General features: G+C 32.9%; 1 protein-coding gene and 3 non-coding genes across 4 annotated transcripts; 1 reads left to right on the top strand and 3 right to left on the bottom strand.

Moving 5' to 3' along the window:
- Positions 1 to 1644: 1644 nt before the first annotated feature.
- TRNAV-CAC (transfer RNA valine (anticodon CAC)) lies at positions 1645 to 1718 on the bottom strand. Its single transcript has one exon. It is a non-coding gene; the product is annotated as a tRNA-Val (tRNA).
- Positions 1719 to 2004: 286 nt separating this feature from the next.
- On the top strand, positions 2005 to 2076 carry TRNAG-UCC (transfer RNA glycine (anticodon UCC)). The gene has a single exon. It is a non-coding gene; the product is annotated as a tRNA-Gly (tRNA).
- Positions 2077 to 2159: 83 nt separating this feature from the next.
- On the bottom strand, positions 2160 to 2232 carry TRNAE-CUC (transfer RNA glutamic acid (anticodon CUC)). Its single transcript has one exon. It is a non-coding gene; the product is annotated as a tRNA-Glu (tRNA).
- A 10078-nt stretch (positions 2233 to 12310) lies between these two features.
- LOC149566371 (uncharacterized) lies at positions 12311 to 18131 on the bottom strand. The gene is made up of 4 exons (XM_089819747.1): positions 18062 to 18131; positions 17586 to 17758; positions 14744 to 14875; positions 12311 to 12921 (listed from the first exon to the last, which is right to left on the bottom strand). The coding sequence occupies exons 2-4, from the start codon at positions 17745 to 17747 to the stop codon at positions 12841 to 12843; spliced, it is 375 nt and encodes a 124-aa protein (XP_089675873.1). The 5' UTR covers positions 17748 to 17758; positions 18062 to 18131; the 3' UTR covers positions 12311 to 12840.
- Between the last annotated feature and the right edge of the window lie 988 nt (positions 18132 to 19119).

The following is a 19119-nucleotide window of genomic DNA, read 5'->3' as shown; positions in this document are numbered from 1 at the left end:
GGTTAGTGGTAATTAGGTGAATGGTTTACACATTTTATATATTTAAGAATGGTTAATGTGATATCTATTATTATAATTAGGAGAATTGTATCAATAATCATTATGGTTAACTTTGTGTACTTACAGATTTCAAATGACATATTAAATTTCAATATTTTTTTAAATTTAATTTTAGAGTTAAACTATTTATAACTATTGTACATATAACTTGATCAAAAAGTAGTAATTTCAAAATATCTTCTAAAACATTTTTTATATTGCAACATAACCTATATTTTGTACAATGCAACTTATATGCACTCATACTAGTGTTAAATAGTTTTAAGTTTTTTATATACAAATGAAATACACTCAAAAGAGGTGCATATAAGTTGCACCGTAGACAATGCCATTTGTTTGGACAATAAAAGAAAAATTGTACAATTGATTTAATACTTTTGTATTAATATTCTAATAAATGTGTACTCTTGATACTAATAAACTTGTACAATTGATTAATTACTTATTTTTTCTATCCCCATAATATTAATTGAAATATCATTCTATCCTACAATTTTAATTTATGAAATCTAATATAGAACAGTTGTGACGTGAAGTATTTATTAGCAGGTGCTCTTTTGTTAAGGCTACAATGATGAGAGTAAATAGCAATGAAGTTAGATTATAATGGTGGAGATGAATGGAAAAAACATTAAAATTTAACCAAATAAGTGCTCTTTTGTTAAGGCTACAATGATGAGAATAAATAGCAATGAAGTTGGATTGTAATGATCAATTGTCTGTATATTAGAAAGTGTACCAATTGCCTCTGCTCCATTTAAAATTTCAAACTCCATTAGAGTTAGAGATGTAACTTGCAGAGAAAATCCACTTTTGAAGCTGAAAATTTTGGCACCGTGATGTAAGAATTTAGTACTTATCAGTCTTAATTGCTTTTAACTTAAGAATCAGCTCTTAGTGTGTGATGTTTAAGTGATCCGTTTTATCACCATGAATCTCTCAAGTAAGATGATGTAGATCTCTATAACACAAGTATGAAGAGGCATTTTGATCTACATCAGAATCAGAGTGTTTGAAGAGTACAACTTGACCAATGGTGTTATTCATATGTACTTTGTGTAACAAGCAAGGAGTCGATCTTCAAGATCCCAAGAAGCAGGTCTGAGGAAAAAAAACTCTATTTTATCTGCTCTAACACACCCAGAGGGCTTGGCTAGACTGCAAAAATATAGAGACTTCGGGCATTTTAGTTTGAATACCTACTTGCTATAACAGTACTAAACTATGAAATTGGCAGAGATATAGGTAAGGGAGACAACCTAGTAGCTGTCTAGGTTTACTTCTAAAATTTGCTCTCTTCCAGTGAAGCTATCATCCCAACTAAATCCACATCATTATCTCCAAGGAATATTCCTTCTCCACTCAGCTTTTCCTACGCCCCTGCCTAAAAAAGGATTTTATAAAGGAAAATAGAGTGTCCTGGAAAAGACGGTACCGGAAGCTTCATCTAATTGCAACTTCGTATCAGAGCCAGGATTCGATCGTGGGACCTGTGGGTTATGGGTCCACAGGATCACATCGTCGCAGGGCCCTGTAGTTTAGGACGAGTGAAGTAGTAAAAGCTTTATGTAAGAATAAACAGATTGTCTGAGCCCAGGTTCGAACTGGGGACCTTTAGTGTGTGAGACTAACGTGATAACCAACTACACCACCCAGACGCACGTGTAAAATGTCATCCAATCGTAATAATTGATTAAAACATTGTGTAACATAAGCGAAATCTTAACAACCATTTACTATTGTGTTGTCCGCGACAAAAAAATAAAGTGAGAACGCAAATGCAGTATTCCTACGATGCCTGTTGCATCACACAAGGCAAAGAAAGATAATGTGCCTGTCTTGGGATTTCATGCGTGGTTGGGCTTCAACTGCCATAGCTGTTTTACTAAAATGCCTTTGAATTAATTTTAAATAAATGTTGAGGCTTCCACTTCAAACCGTACAGCGTTTGTAGTCCAACGGTTAGGATAATTGCCTTCCAAGCAATAGACCCGGGTTCGACTCCCGGCAGACGCAGTTTTTGCTGCGATGCATAAAAAGTTTGTATAGCTTTTTGCATGGATGAAGTTACCTTGTTCCTGATTGAACCAGCCAAAAGATTCCGTTGCCGGGACTCGAACCCGGGTCTCTCGGGTGAGAGCCGAGTATCCTAACCAACTAGACTACAACGGATTACATTTTTCACTTACCCTATGTTCCATTCCATTCCGGAACAGTTGCTCCTTCCGATCGATCAATAGTTGGATGGATTGATTCCGCCTATCAAAAGAATGGGCTCTGCTGATCCAACTCGACCCCTACCATCCTATGGCGGGAGGGAAGCTACTATATCCTCCCGACGGGGTGCCTTCCCACACCCCCAGGGGCCCTACTATTTTAAGGCCTCCCTACCCCTACTATTTTAAGGTAAGGCCACACCCCCCGTGGATGGTTGCTCTTCGAGCTAGTTCAGCATGAGCTTACACATATGTCAGTTCTAACCGGACGGATGGTGTGGTTGGCTCTCCGAGTTAAAAAGTCATGGACAGAGAGAGGTTTTTCACCTTATATCTCAACCGTAAACAAAAACTCTTTGTGTCACAACAAATAGTTGAGGAGACTAGCAATGTGTAATTGATTGGATCATTAACTACATTGTTTTTTTTTTTTTTTTTTTTGGCAATATTTAGCAACTATTTAATGCTTGAGTTTTTAGGAAGCAAGACGTGCTTGTTCTGTTGTTGTGTAGTTTAACTCATGGCTCACTATTAGTCTACGTATGTAATAAATGGCTCTCTCCTTTTCTTATTTATTATGTTAGGCTAAGAGAGCTTCCAAGGAGGAGGATGTTGCTAAAATATGTTAGGACAAAACCACGGACAAAAATAACAATTACATGCAAATATAACTGATAACAGAAAATAATAGATCACACAGAAAAGAACACAAGGCACCAAGATTTAATGTGGTTCACCCAATCCCTGGGCTATGTCCACCAAACAGCAAGTCCGATATTATTACGATCGAATGATTACAACTTGATTACAATCTGTCATCCCTTATAGTGCAATACCATTTCAAAAACTAATTTTTGCATCACCACTATGAAACAATCCCTAACCCTACGCCATTTTATACAAGTATTTTTATGCCGCTTTAGGGTTACAACATGTCGGCCATATGCCGATCATATGTCGGCCACGGCCCAAAAAAAATTTGAGGTGCTGCCTCAAACCTCAAAGAATTTATAAAGTATGTACAGTACTTCCCTGATCAGTCACCACAAACTAACAAAATATAGAATACAAGTGGCTTTCCTTCTATAGGTAGCATCAATACTAGAGTGGAGAGAAAGTGGTATGAGTACCTAGAATGCATCTTGACAATCCATTTGAAAGGAACTCCTTTGTGGAGTAGGTGTTAAAATAGTTGGCACTTATTTGTACTTGTTTCCAAGTTGAGTAAATTAAATCTACATACTGAGTGTAACTTCCCTTGTAAGCTTTGAGTTGACTAATGTTCATAAGTGAAAGCGTTTCTACTATAGCAATGAACCTAGGAGCTTACGTAATGTGATTCCAAAAGTAGATTTCTTAGGATTCAATCTTACTTTATACTCTTTTAAATTATTAAAGATGATTGCTAGAATGTTTAAATGTATTTTCTAGACAACTAATTTGACTTGTATGTCATCCCCATAATCTTTTATATGGCATGCAACATTTCATAGAAAATGGTGATCATTGATCTTGATGTGTAGCACCATGACATTCCAATAATAAGTTCTCCAAACACAAATGAATAGTTTTTATGCTAGTCCTCAAGGACAATCCTTTGATTATATCTTAAAATTGTCTATTAATCAAAACATTTCATATTGATTTGTCACATCAACTATCATGTCCATATTGGATAATAGGAATTCATCCTTTAGATGTGTCTTATTTAATTATCTAAAATTTGTTGCTTCCTCGGTAATTGGAAAAAAGATTAAATTGTCATTCTACATAATAATTGGTCAAATAAAACTCACATCTAATAACTTTGCAAGCGTTGCTTTGACTAATAAACAATTTTTAGATGCATTTTTACCTATTTTTAAAAAAAAATTAAAAAAAGATTCAATATGAGTTTTGAGAATATATTTTTAATTAATTAATCTTGCAAATAATTTATAAATAATTTGATATAAAAAATTACTTTTCATATGGTGACAATTCAAGCCCAGCTTAGAATTACCACACCATGTTTATCAAAATACAAGAAAGACATTCTTAGCTGAGTCAATATTATCTAAGTTATACCCAACATTAACATTTTGTCAAAGAGAAGATCTTTAAACCCTTGCAGCCCCATGTCTTCCTTTACAGTGACATATCATCCCAAAACAACCTAGTATGCTAAAAATGCCTTAAATATACCCTTGAGTGAAGTCGTAGTAGAAAGATCCCCAAAAAAAATTCAACACTGGTTTTAATCATTTTTATTAAAAAAAAGATATCTTCTAAATAGACCAATTTTGCAAAAATTTCATCCAACGACTAATTCCTAGTCTCAATTACTCTCAATTCCTATCACCTACTACAAAAACTTAGGACACTTGTTAGAAATGGAAAAAGAAATATGGAAATAAGCAAAAACCAGAAAAGAATCTAAGTGAGTTAATGCATGAAAAGATATTACCATAAAATAGGAGAGAGAAAGCTTCAAGCTCCAACACCATGAGACAAGATATTTGGAAAGGGGAAAGCAAAGAAAACCCCTTGTGACATTATGAATGAGGCATGGAAAGCCAGAGAGAGAGAGAGAGAGAGAGAGAGAGAGAGAGAGAGAGCAATCGCTCATACAATAATTGAGAAGAGGAAGAAACCTCATTAGAAATGAGAAAGGAGGGTTATCTCTTAAATAGAGATGAGAGAGAGGAGTTAGAATGTAACTCCCATGTCTATGAATGCCACCATTCATAAGTGTGTGAGGCCAAGTGTGAGATTCCTCTTAAGGAGGAATAATCTAAATTACAAATTACAATAAATATTTGTCCTCACATATTCCACTAGAGGACAAAATAAGATGTAGTGGAAAAAGAACGAAAAAGAAATATATTAGGATACCTTGGCTTATATCCTAATATATTATAACAATAAAGAAAAGAGATCTAACCTTGGTTTATAAACACACCAAGGAAAGATTACAACTTCTAACAACACTGATAAGTAGAAGATAATTTTCACGGCAAGTCAAATTGAGATAAGGGGCTTTCTAATGAATGGTTCATAAGACAAATCACTTGGTGAAGGTTTTGCAAGTGGGGTTGCAAGCTTTGGGTTTAACCATGGAGGAAACTCCTGTAACGCCCCGCCAAGGGATCCAAAAGAATTAACCTAAAGTTTCACTAAGTTTGCTAAACATTTTTTTTTTTTTTAAAGTAAGAATGTATAACATACACCTCAAACATATAGTAGCGGAAGCACTTACACGTAATCAACAACAAACATACATCACAAGTTACATTCCTTAAGGATCCCAAGACGTTGAGTCACATTTAAATTTAATTAGTTCTAAGTCTAACAACTACCACATACATATGAAAGAATAATCAGAAAGTCCAATGTCCATAATATACATTTGCTCCGAATGCCTCTTGGCAAATTAATTCGGAATGCTCAATCATCCACTGTACATGTCACAGGGTATGAAAGGCTTAAAAGAATATACATATGTAAAGATAAAGATACATCATCCTCAAATCCATGATACAAAGTACAGTAGAATAAATGAAACTAATAACATACCTGATACATCCATACATCCATAATGATAAAACATCTATCATAAAATCTAACCATCCATCCTAATAATCCAAGAACATAGTGAAGGTAAATGCCAACCAAGAAAGCTCCAACCACAATGACCACGGACGGATCTCAATGGTAAGAGTAAAAAGCACTACCACCCGACCGCGTGGAACCTAAATGGTCCACTCCCACCGCGCTGAGGAGATAGTCTCAAGTCCCAAACAAGGTATCAAAACACAAAACACAAGTACTCTCTAAGTCTGAGAAATCCTAAAAGTACACTAACGCAAAGGTTCCAACATAGATAGACATCTAGACCCAGAGGCACCACAAATACACGTAGGAAACCTGCTATGCAAGCGAGAAAGTGTCATCGCAAAAGTCACATAGAAGTTACCCGAGCAATCCCTTAGGAATCCCGGGTCCCTAGTGATCCCTGCGGCCACTAGTATCCTCTCGTACTGACGAGGCATACTGCGGAATGCAAGGTCGTAACCAAGCGTTCTCTCTACCCCATCCTAGCCTATACTAGCACTCAAGGCATGGGAGAGAACATACAATTATCTTATTAGGTTCATTTAAGTCAGCATTTAGGTGAGATGTTTTCACTTGTTAAAACAACTTACAATGGGTTACTCCAGGCAGCCTCTTAGGGCCCCGATCCCCATTGCAAGCCACTTCCCGACACTACACATAGATAACCTACCCTAGGCTCATGAAATCACAAATCAAAGAATCATAATAAAATCAGCTCAGTCCTATACAAGCAACTAAAAAATATCATAAAAGATAAGCCACAAAAATTACATCAGTTCTTCATGAGCAACAGGTAAGCATCAAATAATAATCATATGATCACAACAGTTCTCTATCAGCAACTGAAGGCATCAATGATATATCACAATACTGATCAAAGACTCCAAAATGGTCAAGTCAACACATGACATCATCAAGAACATAACAAACACTTCAGTCCTCTCAAGCGACCGAAAGCAATCCAAGTGTAACTGATCGAGACTCAAAAATGGTTATCAAATATAACTGATCGATGACTTAAAAATGGTTATCCAATATAACTGATCGATGACTCAAAAATGGTTAAGTCAGGTATCTTATATACATACACTTCAGCTTCACACCAAGAAACTAGAAAGCAATAACAAACAGTAGTCACAAACATGTCATAGAGCATATCAACACATCACCAGGGTTGGGTTTAAAAGATCGAGATCAAAACAACATAACATCACATTCACATAATCCTCGAGCCTCTGGTAACAACCTAGGATTGGTCAACACTAGGACAAAACCTAAACACCCCATAATACAGATAACACATAGAAATATAGAATAGTCTCACAATTTGATTTAATCTTTAATAATATAATGTTAATTCAAATGTACAAGTTTCTATTCTCGTTTCCAGTGTATAATCCAGGTACTTATGATTTACAATATATCCCTTAACCTATTCTTATATTTAATTAGAATCAAGCTAAAACCCTAATTTGGTTTTAAAACAATTTTCTAAAATGATCTAAAGACAAGATACTTAACAAAATAAATAGGTAATTTATCAGTTTACAATTTTCATTTAACTATATTCATCAATGGTTAATTTTAATTAAACTAATGTTTAATTAAATTAACTAATGATAATCAACTAAGTTCTTATATTATCAACTCTAGAATTATCAATTATTAATAATTAATATAATTACTAATAATTTTATTAAATAAAATAAACTTATTTTAAATACATTATTATTTAAATTAATTAAACAATAATAAAACTTATCAATATTATTAAATAATATCAAAGTTTACATTATGAAATGTATTAATATAATATTATTAAATTATATTTTTTTAAATATTAAAATCTATTAATAATATTAAATTTGTTAATTATTATTATTATTTAAAAATAATAATTATAAATTAATATTAATATTATTAAAAATAATAATAAAAGAAAACAAGTTTTAAAAAATAAATAAATAAAACAATATATATTTGATATAGGCCGCCGGCCTTTTTAACTAAGCCAGCATGGCAGGCCTGTTGACGCAGGGCCTGCGGCAGCCTGGCTGACGCAGTCCCTGCACTAGCAAACTGCCGGCGGCAGCCACCAAGAAGGTGGGTACGGGGGGGTGTGGGTATTCCCGCCCCCTCCCAAAGCATATATAATTTTTTTAATTAATTTTTTTTTTTTTTAATTATATATTTTTTTAAGAAAAACAAACCCCCATCGCATGCAAACTGCGATCCACGTGGGGCAGGGAAAACATGAAGCCGTAGGTAAGTGGGGGGTGGGTAAAACCCCTCCCAACATATATATATATATATTTTTTTCTTTTTAATTAAAAACTTTTAAATACGTTTCCTCCAAGTATTAAATATATACTATTTTTTTTAAAAAAAAGATCCTTGTTTAATACATAAACAATCTAATCACTAAACATGTATAATTAAACATTTTATTTTATTTTATTTTTAATTCAAATTTTATTTTATTTTATAAACTTTTATAAATATAACTTGAATTTCCAATTAAGATTTTCTTTTCTTTCCTTTCAAAAGCTCTCCCTAGTTTAATTTGTAAAATTCTATCATCTAGAGCGAGGGTTTCAATTTGATTTATTCTTCCAATTCTATTATATAGATGAAATACAATATAGTATCATAAGGTTCATAACAAGAGAGCGAAAGGATCAAACAGTGAAATCCAGACAATTCGGATTTATAATCCACAAGCACGAAGAAGACAGGATTATCAAATTGCATAATTCAACCTGTGATCAAACACAAGACCCTACCTCAACCTGATGCTATTATGCAATCTCCAAAAACTGTAAGAGAATTCGCTCCTCTTCGATAACCTTTCTTCTGAAAATCTTCTTTAGAATTCACCTTCTGAAATTTGCTTCCAAAAGTGTCTCCCAAAATTTATGTCTCCCCAAATTCCTTTGTCCAAATTTGTGTCCCGCAAAATGAACCCCCAAAGTTGTGATAAGGAGTTTTCTCCTCAAATCGGGGCACTAATTGTGCGTTCACCCGAGAGGACTCTTTGCTCAACTGAGTTAACTCAAAATTATCTTTTATTAATCTTTGCTTTATCTTTTTAATGCATATTAAATGAATCATTAAATAACTTTATTTAATTTTTCCACTTGACTTCTATTTTTAATCTTTATTACTTTTAAACCCATGCGCACTTTAAGAAATTAAAATAACATTATAATTTCCTCTTATTTTATCTTTTTAATTAATTTCTTTATTTTCAACACATGCTCGCATCATGCAATCTTACAACTTTTAATAATTAATATATTTTCACTTTTTAATTTATTTTAGAAACTTAATTGATAAAATATTTAATTAACTTAAATAACAATAATATTTAGCATTTATTTAAAAATGAACTCTAAATATATTATTATTAAATTAAATAAATATTATAATGTTCTAAATTATCCTTAAACTTTTATCTCCAAATTTAATTCTTTTTATTTAATTAATTTCTCAATTAATTAAATATAATCAAATATTAAAATATCATAATAATCTTCTATTAAATTAAATCATTAATTAATCGTTTTAATTAATTTCTTTTATATTTAAACTCATGCTTAGATCATGCGATCTAAAAACCTTTAATAATTTAATATCTTTTCCACTTTTAATTTATTTAAGAAACTTTAATTGATAAAATATTTATTAATTCAATTTATAATAATATTTAGCATTTATTTAAAAACGAACTCTAAATATATATTATTATTAAATTAAATAAATATTATCACATTCTAAAATTATACTTAAAATTTTTATTTCCAAATTTAATTCTTTTTATTTAATTAATTTCTCAATTAATTAAATATAATTAAATATTAAAATATCATAATAATTTTCTATTAAATTAAATCATTAATTAATCCTTTTAATTAAACTTAATTAATAGAAAATACATCAAGGACTCATAAAGCAACATACGAAAACCCATCATAGAAAAATACATACTAAATCAAACAAAAAGGGTTATATCACGAAATAACATCATTTGATGCATTCGGAGGGTACTTAACTCAGATACTTGCCCTAATTATCAATTAGGACAATTGGCTAAAAGGGTTTAGGAATTGGACTTAAGAGTTTATCTCCCCTCTCTTACCATTGAGATAATGCGATAGGGTACGCTCATCCTGGCAATTCAGGGAAGTCGATACCCGATACCTGCAACCTGCATAAAATTCACGCATGTACAGACACAATATTCTAAGCTAAACAGACAATGGCAGGAAGTGGTGCATCGTGTAGATCCCGACTAGCAGGTGACTACGACTCCCTTCCTTAACCACATCAGAAACACCATACATAAAGAAAACAAACACACACACCATACACATGCAGTATGTGGTAAGTATCCATAAGAAAGCACATGTGATAATAAACCATCGAACTAATCATCATCGATAATTGAAAACATTGAATAATCATCATACATGCATGAAATATAGAGTACCAAGTCATCTCATCATATAATAAATTGAGTGTAAAACAACATCTGATAATCTGAAAGTAATGCTACTAAACATCAAGTATAAAACTGGCCTAAAAGAGTTTGGCAATTAAAACAAAATGTGAACTAGGGGTAGGCACTACAACTCCATAGTTAAGCGCGCTTATACTGGAGTAGTACTGGGATAGGTGACCTCCCAAGAAGTCTCAGTGCTTCACCCCTGTGAGCATCATCTAGATCCAATGAGTGCTAAGTGTTTCATTTATTCTCATGAGAGATGGATTCATGTTGAATCACTACTCATGAAATATGGGTCAATGAATGACTCAAAAATCACATAGTTAAATCCTGATAGCAATATCACAACTTAAGACATATTAATTTCATTTTAGGCATGTGATATTAATGTCCAATCCTCTCTTAGATTATAGAGTCACATTGCCTGCAACCAATGTTAATTTTCTTGTTAGCTCTCCAAATCCTCCCCCCCCCCCCCCCCCGCCCCCCCCCCAAGCTATAAATGGATAGTTTGGGCATGGAAAAAATGTTACATGACGTATATTTTATATATATTTATTGAGTTGATTTACAGATTTTGTTTAGATTATTCATCTTTGTGAGCATCATCTAAATCTAATAAGTGTTAAGTATTCTATTTATTCTCATGAGAACTAAGTTTGTGTAAACCACTACTTAAAAAACACAATTGAATCCTCATAACAATATCACAATTTAAAAGAATAATTAATTCTACAAAATTAAAATATACATAAAATTATAAACATGAAATATAAAATATTGTTCCTTTTTACAATTGCTTTATTTCAATAAAATTTTAAACAATCTAAAAGATATACATATTAATGATGACACTTCCCTATTAACAATAATTTAACATCTGAAACTATTATATTTAACGTTCTTTTAAAAAAACAATTTTCAAGGACTTATCGTTTTTTTAGGTTAAGGGCAATCTTTTTCACTTTATCCCATGATTTTGATATTAAATCTGATCCCATAAAGGGGAAACAACAAATATAAATCAATTGGCCTAGCCACTCCATTTTGTAAATAGGCAACTATATTAACCTTTACTCGGTACTTTTTTCTTCTATCATATTTTAGTATGTGCATTGTGAAGTAATTAGTTTCTATCTATTTTTCTTAGTGAATTTATTTATTTTCACTTATTTCGCTATTTTTTATAATTAATTCTTTATATTGAAATTTTATCCTTCTCAATTTTTTTTTCAAATAAGTCCTTTTTTTTTTTATAGAGGGTTCAAACCTCCCAGGCAGTCCAGCAAGGCACGAGGCCTGCGAGCTACAAAACAAGTCATATTTGTTGTCAAGCAAGTCATTGTTTTTGAATTGTTGTATGTATTATTTTAGAATCCTTTGAAAATATTTACAAAAAATTAATATTCAAATTTTTACGTTAAAATCTTCATTTCTTCTTTCAACTTCTGTAAATGATAATAAATCAGAGTGATTTGAAAGATTGATGATTAAGAATTTATATGAAAATGTAGTGTGATTTGAAATGTTGATGATTAAAAAATTCAACACAATCTAATTTAAAAACCATTACCAGTAATTTATATTAAAAAGTTGATTAAGAATATTAACAAAGATTGTTCAATGCATCTTTGAATATTCCTTCCAGTCCTGCCTAGACTTCCTTATGCTTAAAAGAAACTCAAAACCAAAAATAAAGATTCCGAAGAAGAAAAAAAAAACAGTTTTACAGTGGTTCATCATAAGTGACTTCATTTACTCTTCAAGCAGGATAATTCAGTTCTCAGATACAATAGTACTAATTCGTTCAATCTACACTCATTTATATGATTGTTTAACTATTGAATGATCACATCCCCATTAGACTTCATAATTTGAACACACATCGCATTCCTGAACATGAGATTTTATAATGATCGAACGCAGGAATAGTAAATACATTAAAAAAAACAAGATCTCTCCTATTTCTTGATTCCAACTGGCATTAATAACAACAATTTTACTCAAAATGATTGTTCGTTTCAAAGACAGGGGCTATATGTGATCATGTGATGCAGAATAGAATTGCATATTATAGACATCAAAGGCATTTATCAGAAGGGTTGATTGTCAAGAAGGTGGATGACATAAAAGCAATGACTTGTGAGTTGTATCCATTTAAAGATATTCGGAATACGTAAATTAGACGCCAGTGGGACACAAGATATTCATATAAACCACCTGAATGACAGCCTGAGCAGAAACCTATACGACACAAGAACCTGTTTCTGACTAGTTTATCACTTGTTTCCTTACACTCAGTGTGACAAACTCACTACCAAGCAGTTTTATTCACGTTCAGACTTCAAAACAATGCACCTTTACATCTAATGGTGACTGGGAGACACAGTTATCGTACAAACAACATACATTCAACAAAATTCTGCACTACAATTTTCGTATATGATCTGAGCTCAAATAACCCTCTCAAGGAATTATGATTTTCTCTCCAGCATATATAGTATCATCAGTGTATCCATTCGCAGCTTTGAGTTGATCAACTGAAACCTGCATTAGACCAGAAAATCAGACACATAAGATTCGATGTGCATAATGGAGACTGTAAGCCAATAAAGCCCCAAATTCATATGTCAATGAACCATATAAGCTAAAAGTCCAGGTAAATTGCAAATGGGTCAAATTTTCGTCTAAAATAAGATTAGGTAACTAACACAGTTAGCTGGAAAATGACGACATAAACCACAGGCATTGAGACAGCTAAGAATTGACGTGAAATAAGGTGGAATGTCATATACAGTACTTATCTTGTGGAATGAAATTAACTGGTGTCATTGGTATTTTCATTGTAGAGCCTTGGTTCAAATCTCTAGCCGATATATTACTCCAGTAGATATTTTGAAGTACTGAAGTTAGTGGGTAAAGCAGCATATAAATTGCATATGCAAACAGAAGACTCCAGGTGCCAGTTCTGGATGGCCTTGATAAAAATAGTATCCTACGGTATTGGAATTTAAGCTGAAATTGTAAATGATCGACACAAGCCACATACATCAGGAAAACTGGAGCGGTAAATGGGAGATGAATTGACATAAAATATTGTCAAATGAAACACATTACAACTCAGCAATGAAGAGTCAAAGCACCTGCATTTTTTACTCAATTTCATAGATCTGATTCGGCCAAAACTCCTACACTCTCCTAAACATTAATGCTAATTAATTTTTTGTATGCATTCGAAACTCGTAGATTCTTAGCACTTAGATTTTCCACCACAAAAACAGTTGTACTTACAAAAGTTCAGATTTATATATCGAAAACTAAATGTATTTGACAGTTTGAAAATGACTAGAGATACTCTCGAGTCATCTCCATTCATGCAGCTCTTCAAGCCGCAAGCCAAATACTGACTTTCCAAAATCTACCAATCAGAAAATGAATGATAAATAGTCTTATGCGGTTAAAAGAACTACTGTGTTGGAAACCATGCTGACTTTAAACTCAAATTGAGAAAGGCCTAGTTTAACTAGTTTAACTGACAAATGGTACACCTCCATGGTAATCAATATAAAGGCATTTCAATGCACCACGACGAGTTTAAACAGAAAGAACTTCCACCCTATTCGAAGGAGCACTCCACAGGTTCAAAATTGACCAAACAAAATGCAAAGTTACCAAGAGGGGGATATTTGGAGATGTTAAAGGACGATAACAGTATTGGAACGGCCAATTCTTAGAAAAAGGAGACTAATATATTCTATAATTCCCGGCATAGAACTTTGAAATCAAGAACAATGGTAAAATTTAATATTATTTAAAATTAATAGTGAATTGAAACTTGCTTATACTGCTGGTACCATAGTTAGACTAATTGTGAAAGTTAGGTAACGTAGGTGTAGAGCAATTTAGTTGAGGAGATTTCTCTTTACACCATTGCAATGGAAAGAAATCAGTCATACATCTGTTTTTGTCCCTCACAAAAAGTCTATACTGTCAGTAAATATGATCTATAACTTTGAATGGATTTTTATTCCTTCCTCCAGCACGGTTTACCTAATAGCTATTTCCCTTCAACTTTTCTTTTCTACAAGCTTATTTTATCTATTCGCCTTCTTTTTTAACTTTTGCAGCATTTCATGCTGACTTTTCTATCAGAAGACATCAATTTCTGGTCGAGAGACTTCAGAAATGGCAGCCAAAAGTGCCCTACTCATTGGGACATTTCCCGTACCAGGGAGGCGTCTCTGTCTCACGTGTCTCCTGGTAACCATGACAAAATGTAATAACTCAAGGGTGGATTGCAGTTATCAGTCTTTTCTAAAGCAGTGTGTGTTCTTTATTCCTTAATGTTTCAAGAAGCCCAAGGACTTACCCCATACTTCTGAGATAGACCCCATAGAGTATCTCCTTTGAATATTTCAATGGTTTGGGGCGGTCTCTTCTTGCCGCTTCCCTTGTTAAACCCAAATTTGCCTGCTTCTTTCACAGGCTCATCTGTATTCACCTGCATCCAAATGCATATATTAGAAATAATTAAATTAAATCTTCCCAAATAAATACTTAAAACCCTCGTCCCTTTTCCAAAAGCCATTAATTCATTATCTTAATGTACCCAAGTAAAAATGTCAATAAATAAATACAAGCCCAGATCACATCTTCAAGAAAAAACAAGTAGAAATCACATCTCATTACCAAAAAAAATTGTCGAACCAAACTAAGGTAAGAGGCCTTTATCTTCAATGTTGGTGTCTACAAGTGTAAATCGCAGTACATACATAAAAAGAAGATCCTAACGTACAAAATAACATTATATAAAGAATAAAGAGCAATTCCTATAAGGATAACCCAAGGTCAAAACCTGTTGAGCATTCCGACCATTTTGAAGCATTGGTGTTGGACCACACCCAAACAAGCTTGGGTTTAATTCTCAAGCAAACTTGACCTAATATAATCACCATATATATGGCTTCTAGCCGAAAAGCAGTCTAGACTCCAAAATCTAAGCGTCACAGGGAATTCTCGTTTCATAAGCAAAACCCCTAGTTACATGTTGAAACTAAACAAAATCAACCTCATATTTTCTTAAACTCATAAAATTAAACTAAGATTAGCAGCCTTTAGCATTGGTGGCAATGCAAACACAAATGAATTCGGCGTTACAGAGATAGTAACCCAATTCCTAGCTTCAACAAACAAATAAAACTCACATCATATTGACCCAGAAAACAAAATGTTGGGAAATAGAAAACACAATGCATTTTCTCATAAATCGAAGAACCAATTTAAGAAATTAAACGTGTTCAAGAGGACTGGAAACTCAACATAATCGAAACATAATTGAATCCAGAAGCAGTAATTAGAAAAATTCATAACTCAACATAAAATACAGATAAACACACACAGGACGAGTGTGCCAAGAGAGGCCAAGGCCAAGGCCAACAAATAATAAAATGCAGGTTTCATCTTCAAAATATAAATAAAGGCTGCATTACTTTTTCCTAAAGAAAGACTGCACAGCCATCTAGCACTAGCACTGGTGTTAGCGTACCTTGAGGTGCAGATATCAGTAAATAAATTAATATATCTTTACAAACAGGTTGTCTAAGGGCAGTTTATCTGTTTTTAATGAATAGTTGTTAGCTTTCATGAGTCATGTGAAAGCTCGCAAGGTGATCTTTGTATGTTCCAGCCACTTTTTTGTGAATATGTAAGTCTAATATTATAATTAATAGAAAAAGGGACTATTCATAAAAAAAAAAGGATAAAATTAGAGCAAAATTGCATTTGCATTAAAGTAGAGAACCCTCTACGATAAACAAGTCTGGCATTGGTAATAATAAGCAAATAGAAAGTGCATTACTTTTAAGTACATAATTACAGAAGCAATCTAAGACCCACATTACGTTTTGACTTTTCACAAGATTATGAGAGATCCTCCAATATAAACAATCCTTAAGGAATTAGCTTGAACAAACTTTTGGTAGAAACTGTGTGTGCATTGTTTTTTTTTTTCAATCAATGTTTCAAATCACATTCAGTCATTTATCATTAAGACAAAGAAAATTTAAGAAATGAAGAACAAAAATTTTGCTTCGTCCCAATGGTAGATTACAGAGAGTGTTTTAAACATTGATTGAAAAATTCGTTTGAACGAGCTTTTAGTAGAATTTATGTACATTTTTACTTCCAAATCAATGTTCCCAATCAATCTGAGTAATTCATCAGAACGAAACAAAATTGACATATAGAGAATAGCTCAATTTTGCTTCATCTTGATGATGAATCAGTGAAAAGATAAATCATTGAAAGTGATTTGAAAAGTTAATTAAAAAAATGCACTTGATCAGACTAATTCATTGACTGAAAAATTGATACCAGTCTGGAAATTTTGCAAAGGGCGCAAATATGAGGCAATTACATTATTTTTCTCAAAAAAAATTATTGAGCCAACCTAAGATTAACATCCCTGTAACTGGTGGTGGCATGTAAACAGAACACGCACAACATTTTTCCCAAATGATAAGGCCTGCCTATGATAAACAGAACTCGGGCATTGGCACATACATTTTTTGTTTTCAAAATTGAAGAACCTTCCTAAGATAAACAGGCCTCGGTATTTGTGCTACTCTAAATTGATTAATGAACCCATATTACACTTTTAGAAAATTAGGGGATCTGTCTAAAACAAAGAGGAATCTTGCATTCCCTAATCATCAAGCCCATCGATGATTTGAAAAGCCTTTGGCATCCAAAAATTACAAGACCCGTCTAAGTTAAGCGAGAAAAATTCTAGCATTTATACATAAATGAGAAGCCTAGCTATCTTCGCCCATAGGCGTTAAGAAATCATATGAAATAAGCAAACCCCTGGCATTCGCACTGGTGTGTATGTGTCATACACCCGTTTACTTTAAATAGGGTCTACGATTTTTTGACAAACGTAATGAGGAAAATATAATTATTAGACCCATATTAAAAAAAATGGGCATCTGCCATTGGTATATGTATAACAAAAGCCTGATTATCCTTATGTTTCAGGATTCAACTATTAACCCTTCAACATTCCAAAGTTTTAGAACCCTTCTAGCATGCATATATGTATATTATCGACATGTCTGTCTCAATTGCGTTCAAAACACTAGAGGAAATAAATCTTACATTCAATACGTAAATGTCTTTCTATTTTTTCCTTTTGGAAAATTAAATCTGGTTACCTGATCGACAGCAATATCAACTGGATAAGAAGATTCATCAGCGGGTTTATTAGGCTTAAAAGCCTTAAAAATGCTTGCTGCAATCCCTGCAAAGATTGCAAATCCAGCTGTCTTGGCTACAATGCCATCACCGTTCCCATCAGGCTTGCTTCCTCCAGCCATTCTCCTAATTCCTGCCAGAAAAATACACACCCAAATCATTTACTCCGTTTCCACAGATAACTCATCGCTTCAATTTTTTTGGTTTGCTCCGCCGCGCTTCAAAACTCACATGTGGAGGTTTCCTTACCAAAAATTACCTTTGCACCTAAACTTCTTAGGATTCTGAGTTCTAAAAATTGTTTTTCTTTTTTCCAAATTAATTATTCCCTGTGCTGAAGTTTGATACCATTAACGAGAATATAGGTTCAGTGTGAACCAGAAATTTTGAGGGTATATTTGGTTCTATCCAGACCTATCCGGGTATGATGCCGAACCTGTAGAAGCCCTAGAGATTCGGCTTGGGTATTTAGCTTTAGGATTCTTGCCTGAATCTGAATATTCTAGCTTATGTTATAAATTACATAAAAGATTTCATTTAATACTTTTAGCAAATCATTACTCTTGTATGTAAAGCAAGTCTTTTGAAAAAAATGTTGGGTCCCAATGAGAATGAAGCCAAAGGTTTTTTTCTATCGACTAGCTATGATTATATTGGCAAAATCTAGCAGATCCTAAAGCTAAAAAGTTTTAGGCTTTTCTATGCCTAACTTTTAGGAGGACAATATAAATATTTTTTCATTGGAGTTGTAGCAATTTAGCTTTAAAGTAGTTTGTCCATAGTTTTGTCTTGGGTGATGTCTTATCGAGACTTTTTTTTTTTTTATAAATGATGTAGAATTTTTATTTTTTCTTATGATATATTGTCTTTGAAGTATTTTATTACAGGGTTGAATGATATAATTGAAGAAGAATAGATGTTAAAGAGTTAGAGATTTTGTGGTGAAGCTATAAGGGAAAATACATTCAAGAGACACATTGTTTTGGGTTATGTATATTTATTTGTAAACATTCATCTATTTATTAATTCAAAGTATTCAAATGAAATTGTGTTGAAAACATATAAGATGTTATGCATACTTATTTGTAAACATTCATCCATTTATTAATTCAAAATATTCAAAAGGAATTGTGGTGAAAACATATAATTTTCAGTATATCTCATTTATGACTTCCTCTTCATCGAGTTTTCCAGGCAATTCCAGTGGTGCTTACATATACACTTATAATCATCCTTCCATCCCTAATTTACCAAGCCCTAAAGTTTATGCAGCATTGATTCCCCTGATTGGTGATATGCGTTCTTTTGTGCCTAAGAAGGCAGTCTATGTGGAGAGTTCTATAAACGAAGAAGTGCAAGGAGGAAGTTCCAAGCCCATCTCCTTCAAGAAAGTGGTGCAAGGCAAGCACATCGTCCCAGATGGTGCCAAGTTCGTTAGACACAAGCTAACATGTAAAGAAAACCAATGTCTGATAGAGTAAGAGGTAAGGGTAT

Source organism: Cupressus sempervirens, chromosome 3 (assembly GCF_028749045.1).
Source record: "Cupressus sempervirens isolate cs-2001-9-10 chromosome 3, ASM2874904v1, whole genome shotgun sequence".
NCBI lineage: Eukaryota > Viridiplantae > Streptophyta > Pinopsida > Cupressales > Cupressaceae > Cupressus > Cupressus sempervirens.
The sequence above is the reverse complement of the archived record's forward strand: the minus strand, read 5'-3'. Positions and strand labels throughout refer to the sequence as shown.

What these genes read in the sequence shown, in the direction of transcription:
- LOC149566371 (XM_089819747.1), bottom strand. Translation starts at nt 17,747, where the DNA reads ATGGCTGGAGGAAGCAAGCCTGATGGGAACGGTGATGGCATTGTAGCC. An exon ending in TTGATATTGCTGTCGATCAG is followed by an intron (nt 14,876 to 17,585) that starts GTAACCAGATTT and finishes ATTTGGATGCAG; the next exon opens with GTGAATACAGATGAGCCTGT. An exon ending in GTCTATCTCAGAAGTATGGG is followed by an intron (nt 12,922 to 14,743) that starts GTAAGTCCTTGG and finishes GGTCTAATGCAG; the next exon opens with GTTTCAGTTGATCAACTCAA.